This window comes from Macaca mulatta, chromosome 15, assembly GCF_049350105.2.
Source record: "Macaca mulatta isolate MMU2019108-1 chromosome 15, T2T-MMU8v2.0, whole genome shotgun sequence".
Taxonomy (NCBI): domain Eukaryota; kingdom Metazoa; phylum Chordata; class Mammalia; order Primates; family Cercopithecidae; genus Macaca; species Macaca mulatta.
In genome coordinates, this window is record NC_133420.1 from 37779743 (window position 1) to 37795246 (window position 15504).

General features: G+C 43.6%; 1 protein-coding gene across 15 annotated transcripts in view; it reads left to right on the forward strand.

Annotated features, from left to right (window-relative positions):
• The window catches only part of CDK5RAP2 (CDK5 regulatory subunit associated protein 2), a 191452-nt gene that overhangs the window by 155458 nt on the left and 20490 nt on the right, over window positions 1-15504 (forward strand). For all 15 annotated transcript variants that reach the window (XR_013405629.1, XM_015116954.3, XM_028834907.2 and 12 more), the window contains 5 exons: window positions 1243-1291; window positions 4024-4196; window positions 9021-9140; window positions 12668-12784; window positions 14823-15012. Coding sequence is in view for 14 of the 15 variants with exons in the window: in XM_015116954.3 (XP_014972440.3) it covers window positions 1243-1291; window positions 4024-4196; window positions 9021-9140; window positions 12668-12784; window positions 14823-15012 (649 nt within the window). In the remaining variant the exon portion in view is untranslated. The remainder of the gene's footprint in view (window positions 1-1242; window positions 1292-4023; window positions 4197-9020; window positions 9141-12667; window positions 12785-14822; window positions 15013-15504) is intronic.

Consider the following 15504-nt stretch of genomic DNA (forward strand, 5'->3'; position numbering starts at 1 on the left):
TAGGTGACTTTCCACCACTCAGCATCTTGCACTGACTCTTGATGCCCAGGTGGCTGGCCTGGTGGTGATAGGGAACCTGGGTGGCCATGCCAGCCAGCCTTGTGAGTTTGTAGGTGGAAACTTCTAGACTTAAAGCAAATGTGCAAGGATTCAGTGATCTTTTCCTCTATACTGTGGTGTTTGAGAACTTTTCCTTTTAGGAATAGTTTTGAAAATTGCATGTGTGGGTGCAGTTTAATTATAGTCTCATTTTTCAAGTACAACTATAGAAGAGTTTGTTTTTTTCTTTAGCCACGCATCAGTTTCTTCAAAGAGCTCATCCCAGCCTGCAATTTCCAGGGTTCTGAAGTATTTTTAAAATAAAGTTGTTAGTCTCTTTGAAATCTGGGCTCATGTGCTTCCTTTCAAACAGCAAATGATGACATGCAGGAAGAGAGCAGAGCATCTTTTGCCCAGCTACATTCTGAGCTATATTTTGTTTTCTTTTGTTATTTTAAAAAATCATTTCCCCTGCTGTAGACAGTGGGTTTTTCAACTGTACTCATGTACTCCTTTCCCTAGTTTAAATCCTACTTCTGAGACCCTTCCTAAGGAAATAATTAAAATGCAGATAAAGCTGTATGCACAAAGATGCTTATTTCATTTGTTTATAAAAGTGAAAATTTGGAGATGACCTAAGCGTCAAATAGAGAACTGGCAAAATTGTGGTAGTGCATGCCTACAGTGGAATATTAGTGCAGGCATTAAAAATGATGTTTCAGAAGCAAATTTAGTAAGAGAAATTGCTATAATAGCGTACTGAGTGAAAAAATTATGTTGTAATATAGTATCTTCCATGCCAAAATGCACGAAAAAAGAATGGAAGGAAATCCAGTAACTTGGCTGTGGGAGTGCCAGGATATTGGTCTTTTCTTGATTCTGTTACCCATTTTCTGTAATGAGCATATATTCTGTTAGTATCAGAGTTTGAGAGAAAGAAAAAGAACCTGCACCAGCAATGCCTCGTGATTGGTTTTTAGATTCAGTGCTGTCACCTAGAACTAGTGTCAATGCAGTGATAAAGGAGAAGTCTATAGTCTGAACTGTACTCTTGGTAATCCTACTTTAAATATCCAGGATTGTTATAGAGCATTTAAACAAGTGGAATAGTGCTTCTGCAAATGTATGAGCAGGAAATTATTAGGGAACACTTAAACACTTTTTTTTTCTCTCCTCCTTTCTTAATGTTATTTCTACTTCCAGGAAAATCAGTTGGAGTGGAAATGAACACCCAGAATGAACTGATGGAGAGGTGAGTGTGTAGCATTTGTTAAGAAGACTTCCCAGGACTTTTCAGGTCTGATTTACCTGCCAGCTTTTAAAATATTTTGACTCCTTCCCATTCTGTTTGTTTCCTGCTTCTTGTAAATAAGGTATAAACATCTATGGAACTGACAATGGCCATACAAAACCAAGAGCTCATGCCATATGTTCTGTTGCCTTCATTCATTCATTTCATTCACTTGTGTCATTTCTATCAGGTGATTTCAACCAGATGACATATTCATTTGTTGGCTCCCAGATACCAGCAAGATAAACTCCAGACTCCTTAGCCTGGCATTTGAGGTCCTTCTCAGTCTGACCCCAGTTCTCTTCTCCCCTGCGTGTTCTCCTCGCTTCCCTTCCCTGATGTACCCCATGTTTTAGTCCTATTTGCCTTTGTGTTGTTCCCCACACCATGGCTGTGCACTCTACCTTCTTCCTCTTCAAGTTTGAAAATCATTCTTCAGAGTCCATTCAAATGTAAATGAACCTGGTTCACCCCAGTACCCTCCCTCTCCACCACATCCCAGCGTCAGTGATTCTTGCTGTAGCACTTGGACATAATTACATTACAGCATTTACCACATGGTATTGTAATGCTTTCTACATTTATCTTTCTATTCCCAGAATTCCTTGGAAGAGGAAAGGAGCTAGCTAGTATTCATTAGGTATTGGTGTGTGTCAGCTGCTGCCATAAGCATTTCACATTTACTAGTTCTCACCATATAAAGTTTGAAGTAACTATGTTAGGATGAGGAAGCCATGGGTCAGAGCTGCATACTTGCCATTATGAGGCAGAGCTAGGATTTGAACTTGAATCTGCCACACTCCATCCAATGCGTGTCCTCTTTCTGTTATTCCACATTGTCTTTTGAGGGCAAAGCCTATGTCTTGAATATCTCTACCTGCTCCAGCTCCAAGTTGCTGGCATGTAGTTGAAGTTCAGAAAATATTCATGGAATAAATGAATTGTGTAATTTCTTAGCTTGTCTCTATGGCCAACTGAAAATGCCAAGGTCTTGCCCTCCTTTATTTAGTTGTTAAAGATTCTGAGTGCTATTAATGTTGCTGTGTGCTTTCCTCTGCTTTAAAGATGTGGTCCTTTGGGCTTCTGGGAATAAAATAGAGACCAGTCTAGGGTGCAGACTTGTAGATTTTATTGGCATTATGAAGGGCACTTGTATCATTAGAGCGAGTAGGCAGAGAGGTGTCACAGCTCACAGGAGGACATTTTAATCAGGGCTTCTGCAAATTTAAAAGAAAGACTCTTCTCCCACTGCAATATTGTTAGAGATCTGCCAGTTCAATCTTCCAATTCCATTCTTGTAATAATAGGTCATATCCCACTGGCATGCTTTAGAGAGGGCAAGGAAGGCTTCCCAGAGTGGGGACATTCTTAACTGAGATCTAAAGGGTGAGAGTTGAAGGGGCTGGGGGCTGTCGGGAGAGTGTCCATGCCTGAGGCAAAGGAGACACGGTCCCTTTGAGCATGTAGCTGGCACATAGAGGGTCAAAGCAGGAGAGGCAGGCTGGGTTTTGTTGGGCTGGTCAAATGTGTTAAAAGTCCAAACCCTATTCTGTAGGAAGTAGGGAGTCTTCGAAGGAAGGTAAGCCGGGACTGGACATGATCACATTTGCCATTTAGGAAGACTGCTGGGGTTGCTTGCAGAAGGAGTTGGATTGAGGGATGGAACCTGTTTTAGCCTCCTCAACCAATGTGTCACTCCTTTTCATTTCTGACAGATTTGTTTTTTGCCTTCTGTTCTGCCTCTCTCAACTGTAGTTTAGCACTCACACGGGCCACTTCTAAGCCAATTAAGTGGGTGCCCTTGGCCCATGCTGCACTTCTGCAAGCCAGCAGCAAGCCTGTGCATCCATCACACTGTCTGGGCAAAGTTGCATCAGGTGTTTACCTGTTAATGAATGCATTGCAGCTTTGGAGTCTTTGCTCTTGTCTTAGCTCATGAATAATGAGACTCTGGCTGCTGACAAGAAGTAATAGGAAAATGTGGGAGAAAAAAAAAAAGCATCAGTTAAGGAGTTTATCTATAATGGAGATTCATGTGGCCTTTTCACAGCATTTGGCTTTTTTTTTTCTCATGGCTTAGGTGGTCCTTGAGAAATACAAGTTAATAACCAGATGATTGCTAGAATGATGATATTGAAACCTGCTTGGAAACCGTGAGAGTTTTGAGATTTTTAAATCCACCTCATGGTTTTGGGCTGGGCTCTCACATTCTTCTGGGGCCTTGGAGCCAGGCAGGCCTGGTTGAAATCTAAACTGTGCCTCTGACCAAGCCGTGAGACAGTCGGCCAGTTTATGATGAGCCCCAGTTCCCCTACTGTAAATGAGGATAGTAATCCCTACCTCAAAGGGTTTCTGTGAGGCCCAACTAAAATCTCAAATGCTTGGTATAGAGAGGTTATTTGGTAAACAGCTACCGTTGACCCAAGTCCTCTTGGGTCCCTCCCCTGTAAACCAGGCTGTGGGACAGGCACAACCCGCTGCTTCCCCTTGTTGGCTCCAAACTCAAGCCCACCGAGCCTTTCTTGCTTTTAGAATGTCATTGCTTAATGCTGTAGAGAAATAAAAGGTCTGACTGAAGTTGCAAACATGGGGAAGTTACTAAGGGTAAAGTAATCGTAAGTATTCCTAAGTCATAGTCCTGACTTGGGATTTTAGCACGGGAGATGATTTATCTTTCAATCTCAATGGTTAAGGATTGAGGAAGACAACTTAACCTACCAACATCTTCTACCTGAATCTCCTGAGCCTTCAGCCTCTCATGTGCTCTCTGATTATGAAACGTCTGAAAAGTCCTTCTTCTCACAAGACCAGAAGCAAGATAATGAGACGGAGAAGACTTCAGTTATGGTGAACAATTTTTCTCAAGGTAAGCTAAGCTTCATTAAGCATTTTAAACATGGCCTGATTAAAACAATAGTTTGCCATCTTACCTTAGTAAGCAGAGTGTGGTGACATTTGAATATTTCTCTGATGAAAGGAGATCCCATTAGGGCTAATGCTGGTCATTCAGAGTATCATTTATCACTGGAGAAAGCTATGGTTGTTGAAAGGGTTGGCAATTGGGGAAAAGTCATTTTTATTTTTTAAATGACGACTTAATATATGACTTGCCATTTCCTGCAGGCTGTGTGTCACTGAACTTGTATGCCAGTGCAGATTTGGTTAATTTCCTATTGTTTCTTTCAAAGTCATCCTTAGGCAGGGTCGGTTCAAAGACTCTTCTCCTTTGAGTTGCCCAAGAGTATCTAACCCCCTGTTCTGATATTTTTATATAAATACAACATTTGTGATTGTGGGAATCGACTTTGTTTTCCTTTAGTGTGACCCATGGGCCATTGGGTCAGGCCTTTTGTCTTAGTCTAGTTGGATTGTTATAACAGAATGCCATAGAATGGGTGACTTATAAACAGCAGAAATTTATGTCTTACAGTTCTGAAGGCTAGGAAGTCCAAGATCAGGGTACAGGCAGCATGAGTGGGCTCTGGTGAGGGCCTTCTTCCAGGTTGCAGACTGCCGTTTTCTGGTTGTATCCTTACGTGAAGGAAGGAAGGTGAGAGAGCTGGTGTCTGTTTTGTGAGGGCACTGATCTCACTGTGAGGGCTCTACCCTCATGATCCTATCATCTCCCAAAGCCCCCACTTGGTAGTACCATTACATTGGGACTTAGAGCTTCAACATAGGAATTTTGGAGACACAAGCATTCAGTCCATAACACCTTTGTTCTGCCTCTGACCATGGACTGAGTTAGCAGATGAAAATTTTCACAGCGGCCCCATGTGGTGTGTGAAAGAGATAAGCACAGTGCCTTCGTCCCGTGGTGGCCTCTGAGGCTTCTTGAGGACACTCAGGACTCAGAGGAGCTCAGTTTGAAGACAGAAGGCATACCCAGAGCGTGAAGTCCACATTGGTGGCATAACTGAGGTATCAGCTGGGGTCCTCCAGCAGCGTCATCTAGACCTAGTTTCTTTGGGTTGCTGGCAGTATCTCTCTGCAGTTTTTGTGAGTTTCTGAGTACTTGGTTTTTCTTGGTCATTTCTGGCTCTGCATTCTGCCTTTCCCAAATTTAGGTCACACCACAAATTGTTTCCCTGTCCCTAGTGCCACTTCCTTCTGTATTGTATCCATTCAGCGTGTAACTCAGTGACTTTCTGAGAATCCCCAGAGACCACTCCCATGAGGCTTTGGTGCAGACTTGATTGAGGAACCAGAAGGAGAGTGGAGTTTACAATGCAGCAACCCAAATGATTTAAACTGGAACTCTTGAGGTCCCTGTTGTTTTCACTAGGCAGTTCCCTCTGCTCCCTCTTGCCTGCTCCTCTTTTTCTACCCTTCACCCTGTCCACCACCCCAACCTTGTTCTATTTCTAATGTAGAACCTTTTAGGCATTTCTTCTATTTCTTATTCCTCTGTGGACCCATGACCTCGGGCTTATTATGCCCTCTTAGTGGGTTACCTGAAGTGGGACAGTGCTCCCTGGAGCCATCCCAGTAAGCCCACCATCATCTTTTTTGGTGTGTCTTCAGCCTTTTGCTCTCTGCATCTAGTTTTTCTTTTGTCTTTTGTCATATTTATGATTTGTGTAGAGAGATAATTTCGTATTTTTCTCACTTACCATTCTATCATAAGCTTTCTGACATGTTGTTACATAACATCATTTTTAGTGGCTTTAGAATAGTCCATTGAGTGGCTGCATTGCAGTTTGCCTTCTGTTCCCCTGTCGCTGAACATTTAAGCCATTTCCAGATTTCACAATTGTAAACAAGGCTGCAGGGGATATCTGTGAACATGAAGCTGTTCCCTTATTTGGGGGCTTTTCTTAATACAGATTCTATAAATTGGACCTGCTAGGTGAGAGATGCACACTTTTTTTTTGTGGTTGCTTATTGGATTTACGTTTTTAAAGAATTAGCATTTGTCAAAAGGGCATTATTCTAAGTGAGAGATTTTTCTCCCATTTTGTAAAGGCTAGTATAGTGTTTCCTTCTCTTCAGTTTGGCTGCATAATTAATAAGTGGTGTCCAGTTCAACTGGGAATGTTTCCTTAAGCCCAAGTAATGATTCTGCCTCCTGGCCATAGACTCAGTGGAAGATGGCATGTTTCGATGGCTGCTAAGCATTTATGTCCCCTTCTCACAGTCATGAGTGTGTGACTTGGATAAACCAGCAAGGAAGGTTGCAGTCAAACGGAAAAGTTCCTGAGTGACTCCGACCTGACTAGATGCTGGAAGAAGATTTGCAGGACATCAAGGCAGGAGCGGGGAGGTACAGTGCCACGGGTGCCAGAATTTTAAGGAGCGCGGAGGTGCAGTGCAGTGGGCGCCAAAAGTTTAAGGAGGGCAGAGGTGCAGTGCCGTGGGCGCCTGAAGTTTAAGGAGCCGGAAAGTACAGGGCCGTGGGCGCCAGAAGTTTAAGGAGCACGGAGATACAGTGCCGTAGGTGCCAGAAGTTCAAGGAGGGCAGAGGTGCAGGGTCGTGGGCGCCAGAAGTTTAAGGAGCACAGAGGTGCAGTGCCGTGGGCGCCAGAAGTTTAAGGAGCAGGGAGGTGCAGTGCCGTGGGCGCCAGCAGTTTAAGGAGTGTGGAGGTGCAGTGCGCTGGGCGCCAGCAGTTTAAGGAGCCCGGAGGTGCAGTGCCGTGGGCGCCAGGAGTTTAAGGATCCTGGAGGTGCAGTGCCGTGGGCACCAGCAGTTTAAGGAGCGCGGAGGCACAGTGCCGTGGGTGCCAGGAGTTTAAAGAGTGTGGAAGTGCAGTGCTGTGGATGCCAGTAGCTTTTTGCAGACAGAGTTCTTCCGTGCTGTGCTGCAGCGAGAGTTAGGACATTCCACCAAATTACTTGCCACACTTCTGGCATTAGCAGGAGATAGCTGAAAGTCTGGGAATTAAGTCATCTCATAAACATTCAGATTCATGGTAAAATTACTATTTAATTAGGAAAAGATCTGTAACATTGTGCTACTTTTAAATGAAAGTCATTTTGGAGGAATTAAAACTGGGTCATAACATTAGTGTAATGTTTTAAAACAAACATTACTAAGATATACTGAGTATACCCTAATTGATAAATTAAAGACATTAGTTTTGCCTTTGGATACTTAATGTGATGATGCTTTAAACACTGACTCTAGAAACCTACCCCTGGATTGGAATTGTGCCTCCTTCTTTCTTTGTTAAAGTGAGATGTGGCAGAGGCTGAACAAATACATGCTTATTTTGGAAAATTTAAAATGTTATGTATTATTAAGTATTATGTTAAAATGTAATACAGAATTTTTGAAAAATCTAAAATCTGCCACCTAAAGGCAACTGCTATTAATATTTAGATATATTTCCTTCTTTCACATATTTGTGTCTTTCCTTGTCTGTAGAAATTTTTAAGTAGAGTTCTGTGATATTGTGAAGTATATATTTGGTCTTCCTGGCAGTATCCTTCATAGTGAACCAGTAAACATAAGCAAATGTTTCCCTGAGTTTTTGAGCCAGTCTAGCAAATTAATCCAACTCCAGGAGGCGGGTGAGGGAACCGAATTTTTAGTCGGTTGGTCAGAGGCATGGGTGAAACAGTTGGGGGCTTGGGATTGGCATCAGAAGTTGTGGGAGGGGGGCAGTCTTGGGACTGAGCCCTCAACCTGTGGATCTGACACTATCTTCAGGTCCAACCGAATTAGAAGACACCCGGCTGGTGTCTGCTGCAGAACTGTTTGCTTAGTCTGTGGGGAAAAACCCCTCACATTTTGTCACAGAAGTCTTCTGTGTTGATTGTTGAGTGAGTATATGGGAGAAACTGAATGTTGTTGTTGTTGTTTTTTCTATAAGTTGTGATTATGTTGAATAATCAATTTTGGATCTAAGATTTAGTTTAATATATTTTTATGATATATAGTCTTCATAACAATTTTAATAGCTATGTAATACTGCATCATCATGAATATTCTACAGGTTTTTATTTAACAATTGGAGTTACTTCAGTTCTTATGGTTACATCCAATGCTGAGATGAACCTTTGCTTCCATTCTGGCAAATGCTTGTCAGCATCTCTGGTGGTCTCTTTAAATAGAGCTCTAAAAGTTGAATTATTTGGTAACAGACCTTGGAAAATAACTTTTCTAAGGCTAATGATAGAAGTAGCCCCAAAAGAACATACACATTTATACTCATGCTAATAAGATGTTCTCTTGAGATCACTTTTCTTATTACCATTCTCACTAGCATTGTTTTGCTTTATTTGAGTCTTAAATTAGTAAATGATAAACGGATAACATATTCCTTTCAAAAAATTAGTCTCAAAAATATCTGGATTCATTATGAAGGTAGTTTAATCAACTCTCGGGCAATTCAAGCAGACTTGAAAGTGATCTGTTAGTTTCACCATAAGGAAGATTTTAAATTAATATTTGATATTTAGAAGAATAAAAGGCTACATTAGAGTTAGCATTAAAATTGTATGGAATATAATTTTTTCTATGTGATGTAAAATATCTTCCCATGGAGGACTGCAGAGAATCATTATAGAAGTGTGTCTGTGGGCTGTGGGAAATAGCTTACCCTCCCCATGCCTAGGAAAGAATTGCCAGTTGCTCACTATCTTAATACACCCAATACTGTTTGGAATTTCAGGATCCCTGCATAATCCATAAATTATTCAATTTGTTGGTGTTTCAGACTTTAAATTAAAAATGGCTTCCTTCCTGTAGACTTACTAATGGAACACATACAGGAAATTCGAACTTTGAGAAAGCGTTTAGAAGAATCTATTAAAACAAATGATAAGCTACGGAAACAGTTGGAACGGCAAGGATCTGAATTTGATCAAGGTAAGGAAAGACCTTCCCAAAGGGCTGTACATGTCTATGAGTGCTTCACTGTGACGCATTTGCCTGAGTAAGCATCTGTGTACAAAGCAGGTGCTTGATAAATGTTCATTTCTCTATCTTAGAGGAGTCTGCCAGCTTCTGGTATCCTGAATTGTGACTGGCACCTCATTTGACTTTGGAAGCTGGAGAGAAATAGATAGGAATTTTAAGATAAAACAAAGCAATATATTGTCTTTTCCTCTATAACAGATTATTGCATTTTAGCAATCTGGTAAATTTCACATGCCAGTCTAAAGATCACGCATATTCCTGCATAAACACAGTTAGCTCTGAATAGAATGATCGTCCATGAAAAACTTAAAAATATTCCCCCCCCCGCCACATAGGTAAGACATTCATGTGCTTCAAAATTAAAAACCTCCATTCTTTATCCAGTAACCCTGTTTTCCCTTCCCTCTTCTCCACTTTTTTCCTTGTTTTTCTTCTGTATCCTTAACAGTGTTTTTTTAAATGCAAATAGCAGCATGTATTCTTATTCTTCTCTTCACCCCAGAGGTAACATACTCTATATCCATGATTCTGTCCATTTGTCATGGAGCAGTAAATCTTGGACATCGTTCCTTACTGCTCTAGAGAGAGTTCCTCATTCCGTAAAGCTATTGCATCTTGAAAGCAGCTTGGCGCACTCAGAAAAGCCCAAGTTTGTCTGGTTGAACTGGCCAGAGTGTGGACCCTGCTGTCCCATTTATTAGCTTTGTGACTTTGAGCAATTCACTCATCTCTCCCAGTCTTAATTGTTTCATAAAACAGGGTCATTGTAAGATTAAATGGGGCAATGTTATGAGTAGGGCCCTGCTCAGTGCCTCACTCAGTAAACAGTTGCCTTTATCATCACTATCAATTTTATTTTACTATTTTATTCCGTATAACATTGCAAAGCTCTGCAATGGGTAGGGACCCTAATGTCATTCCCATTTTTAGAGGTGGTAGAATTGAGTTCTGGAAAGATAGTGCTCCATGGCAGCAGCACGCCTGAGTCCTCGGGCCCTTGTCCAGGTCTCATTCCTCTCTAGCCATCGTAGCTACCAGCCGGGAGGGACATCTTTCCAAAGTACCATGCATGCTGCAGCTTTCACGGGAAACCGAATGGCTCATCTCGCCCTCTCCGGCCCTCCTCCCTCCCTCTTGCTCACTGCACCCACTTCCTGCATCCACCCCCCTCAGCCTCAGGGAAATTGATTGATCTGAGTTATTAGTTGTATCAAACACAGGAAAGAAATACACGCCTGGGCCCTTCACATTCACTCTTGGTAATGCCTGAATTAGATTCATTCTGTTTTACATTTTCCCTGGCAAATCCAATTATAGAATTATTTGGGGGCTCAAATGGCCACCAGCTACAATGGAGCAGGCAATTGCTCTGGAGAGTAATTCACTCTGACGGGAAGGTTTACAAAAGCATTCATAAAGTATTTACATTGGTGGAAAGACGTGCTGTTCTCACCATGTTGTCACAGTGTCTGAAAAGACAAAGGAATAAAAGTGGCTCCGCCTCCCCCTGCTGTGAAATGTTCACCTTGGGGAGCAGGCCTGAGAAAGGTATGGCTTCTTACGATATTGAGGTGGAATATTGTTAAAAACCAGCCTCTCATGTGTTAGAGCTTCCAGCTTGTCCCCACTTGTACAGGCCTGTAGTGATGACCCTCAGAGGAAAGACTGACCTCCTAGCATCAGAAGTGGGCCCCGCTAGCTCAGGTTTAGGCCGGTCAGGAACTGTTCTTTGGCCTAATTATTTCTTTGCAAAGAAATACTGCCTCCAAAGCTACCACCTTAGCTTTGGTGGTGGTAGACTTCTGTAGAATTTTTCCTGCTTGTTCACAGTACTTTTTGATGCTATTTTTGGCTCCAGTCTATCATTAATTATTTTAGTAATATAAATGGTAATAGCAGTAACAATAACATCAGTCATTTTTATTGAGTTAATGGAGACTTAGGGAAGTGTTGCGATTTGCCTGAGGTCATGCAGCTATTAAGAAGCCAGAACCATGGTTCAAACCCAGGTGTCTCTGAAAAGATACCAGAGTTCACAGGGGAGAGTGGAGGAAGATGGTGGGGAGAGACACAGTAAGTAAAACAGTTAGAAACATTGTGGTAAGTGAATCATTAACATAAGAAAAAGGTAGTGCTGTAGAGTGGAAGGGCCGTCAGCTCCTTGGAGAACTGATGCTGTACCTTCCCTCCAAGGAGTTTGAATAGGATAGGTACTCAGTTGTGTGCCAGGATGCTTTCAGCTGCAGACAACAGAATGGGAGTAGTAACTGATGGTAACAACAGGGATGGTGTTTTTTCACGTAACAAGAAACCCAGAGGCAGGTAGTTCCAAGGTAGGTTTATGGCTCAGTGACAGCAGTTTGGGTTAGTATCTGTGACGACTGCAGTAGTTACAAGCATCCCAGTCGTTCAGACAGTGTCCAAAGCATGGGAAAGAAGAAGGTGGGACTTCCTCCTGTCCTCTTTTCATCCTGGTGGAAAATCTTTCCCAGAAGCCCCCAGCAGACTTCCTGTCAGGCCCCATTGGCCAGAGGTGGCACGTGACCATGTCCTCACTGCAGGGTGGCTAGGAAAGCAGGAATCTGGCATTTTGGCTCTCTGGTATAGTAAGTGGACTCAGTGAGTGTGGAGGACAGTGAGGGAAGCATCTGCTTGCCACATAGAGAAGGCACCTTGCACACAGTAGGCACGCTCCTGAGGGTGGCCGTGAATGTGAATGTTATCTATGAAATAGGGGTATCTAGACTGGGAAATTGGCCCTTGTGTTTCGTTATGCGATTGTCTTTTGCCATGGTGGGCCATCAGATGTTTTTGAGTAGAGAGTAACTTAAATGGACTTTGTTTAGGATAATAACCCCATTGGCAGAATAGCAGGGCGGCGAGGTTAGAGAGCAAAGTGATGAGGCCTGAACTTTAGGACTGAAAAGAGTAGGCCTGTGTCAGAAGCATTTTGGAGGAAGCAGCAGCATCGTGATTGCTTGATTGGGCAGTGGAAGAGAGAGGGGTTAGGATGGCTTCCAGCTTTCTAGCTTAGGTTAGGGATGTGGCGATACCATCTCCTGAGGCAGGAAACAGGTGAGAGAGAGCAGGTTTGGAAGGATGAGGAGTTCGACTTTGGCTCTGTGGACTGAGTGACGGAGCTGCCTCAGTGGTGAGGCCCGGCAGGCAGCTGGATATGAATTTTGACCTCAGGAAAGACATCTGTGAAGGTGAAGACTCTCACTCACTCACCCTACTCCTGGCCCAGGTCTTCTGCTTTGTTCTACCTTAGGTAAGATGTGGGGGAGCCCCTCCTGCCCCCTCTTTCAGGCTTACTCTCAGTTCTCTTGGGCCTCTGGTAATTCCTTACATAGTTAACAGGAGGGATTTTCATTGTATGTTGTGCTAACTCTTTGTTTAAAACTGTTTTCTAGAAAGTTCCATCTATACTGATCTGGAGACTGTTTATAAATCAGTCTTTATGTGTGTTTTTATAGGTTCTACAAACATTTTTGCTTCTGGTTCAGAACTTCATAGTTCTCTAACATCAGAAATTCATTTCTTGAGGAAGCAGAACCAGGCCCTCAATGCAATGCTCATTAAAGCATCCATAGGTAAGAATTAAAGGAGTCACTGGAAGCCTGGAACGCCAAAGCCTTCTGTGTCATGGAAAGAATGCAGACATTGAAGTCTGACCAACCTAAGTATGAATCCCGTGGCTCTGTGATGGCTTTACACCATTTAATTGTCACAGCAGCCCTGTGAGGTGTTTCTATTTTATAGCTGAGAATACTGGAATCAGAGAGGTTCAGGAATACCTCATAGGGCTGTTGTGACAATTGAACGGTGTAAAACTCTCAGCACAGTGTCTCTAGTAGGGACTCAGTAAATGTTATTTTATTTGCTTGTCACTTATCCCCCCTTTAGCCATGTGTCTCTCATCCTAGTTCACAGTGGAAGAAAGAAGGGCTGGAAATATAATACTGCCAAAATCTCAACTAGTGATTTCCTACTATCAGCAAAGTTTATTCCGTACTTCTTATAAAGATCCCTTCTCTTAATTCCTTCTATTTGAGCTTGGCTCCCAAAGAGCTTTCACTTACATTATCTTTCACTACCAAAAACAATTCTGGGATGAGGTATCATTAGCCCTATTTGACAGGTGAGAAACTGAGGCCTAGGGAATTGCCCAGCCTGTGGTCACAGAGCTAGAAGGTGGTAGAGCTAGAACTTGGGCCAGCTTATCCCACTTTTCCTAAAAGGATATTGATGCTCCTTTTGGCTTAAGAGATGAAATTGGGGCCTCTGTCATTCATTCACTCAGCAAACATTTCCTATCTCCTGTTCTACTTCAGGGCTATGTCGACTCTGATACAGAAATGGATGAGATTTCATCCCTTCCCTCAGGGAGCTCATAGTCTGATGGGAGAGGCAGCCAGACAATCTTGGCAGGCCAGCGTGAACCTCAGCCATGATAAAGTCAGGCTCTGGGAACTGCAGGACCCTGGAGAAGGCATCCTGACTGGGGAAAAGCTTGCCTTCAAGAACAGAGGATGAGGAGGGCTTAGCGAAGGTGCTGAAGATTGAGAGGAGCCAGGGCATTTTAAATCGAAGGAAGAGAGCAGACAGAGGCCCAGAGGTTAGCGATGAGGAGTCTAGGCCGTTCAGGAAGGGTAGGCAGCATGATGTGTCTGGCCATCGAGGGAGGAGGTGAATACTTGCTTAGAAATTATCCTGTTGTGGTTAAGAATGGAGTCAGAAAACCTGAGTCTGAATTCTGGCTCTGCCACCTACTGGCCATGTGACCTTAGGGAAGTTTCTTATCTGGAAAATGGAGAATAATAGTGCCTGCCTCGGAAGTCGGCCCTGGAGATTAAATAGGGCGATGCATGTGAAGGCCCTAATGTCACATCGCACAGGTAGTGCTGGTGCAGGTCAGCTGTTACCACCACCAGCACTGCTGGCAACTCATCTTTATGGAGCTTCCAGCCCCCAGAGTGCTCCTGACTCCCTGTGGTAAACCCTTTATAGATGGGAGCTCAGTGAATCCACATAATAACACATGTAAGGAAACAGGCATAGAGAAGTGAAGAGCCTCACTCAAGGTTATGAAGTCAGTAAATGGAGAAGCTGCTCTTGAATGTGGCCTCTCTGCCTCCAGCCCCCTGCTTTTGACCACAGTGTCTCTTGTGCCTCTGGGTGTATTTTATTCCTCAGAAGAGGTGCTGTCCTCAGCCTGAGGAGTGAATGGGCCTCAAGGTGCCATCTGCACAGCCCTGCCGGCCTTCTGGTGTTAGGCTGGTAGAAGACCTGCGGCCAGGCCAGCACTCATTCCCAGAGTTCTGGGTCCTGCATTTTCCTCTATACTTTCCACCCGCTGTTTGCTCTGTGAAGGCAAAGTAACTAGGTTTGCATGGCCTGTTCTTTAATAGAAAATTAAACAGGCCCATTTTATCCCAGTGACGTTTAATCTGCAGTCTTGATGTTGACAAATTTATCTGCCCAAAGTGTGTAAGATAATTGGAATGCCAAAATCATAAATGCCAGATCGAATCTCATTCTTTTTTGTATTCTTGAAGTGCTATATTTATATAATAAGGTTGGAAAAAACAAATGGTGGCCCTTCTCAGTGGCGCCTTTTTGTGTTTGCAGATAAACAGAAGGAGAATGACAAATTACGAGAGTCCCTCTCCAGGAAGACCGCGAGCCTGGAGCACCTTCAGCGGGAGTATGCCAGTGTGAAGGAAGAAAATGAAAGGCTGCAGAAGGAAGGCAGTGAGAAGGAGAGACACAACCAGCAGCTGATCCAGGAGGTCTGCCGCAGTGGCCAGGAGCTGAGCAGGTACTGGCTGTGCTTCCCCGGTGACCTGCTGGCCGTACCACGCATCCAGGCACTGGGCTGCAGTTGTGGAATCAGCATGCAGGCCTCTGCCTTAGTGCACGGCGGCAGGCAGTAGACACAAACACATCATATGTCTGGTGGGGCTGCAATATATGGAGAAAGATCCTGTAAGGAGGAGAGGGCTTGGCAGTGGGTTGCTGTTTTCTGTCGAGGGTGAATCAGGAAAGGCCTTTGTGAAAAGATGCCATTTGCTCAGAGAGCTGAATGCAGTGAGGAGGTGAGTGCTGCAGCTGCCTGGGAAAGATCATTTCAGGCAGAACAGGCGCAGGCCCTGAGGCAGAGTGGCTTAGGCCTCTGCCTGGCAGAGCAGGGCAGTGTGTCCGGAGGGGTGGCTGGCAGGATGCCAAATCACATCGGGCTGCAGAGTCAGTGTGAGGACTTTGGGTTTACTCTGAGTGGCATGGGAAGCCACTGGGAGATTCTGAGCAGAGG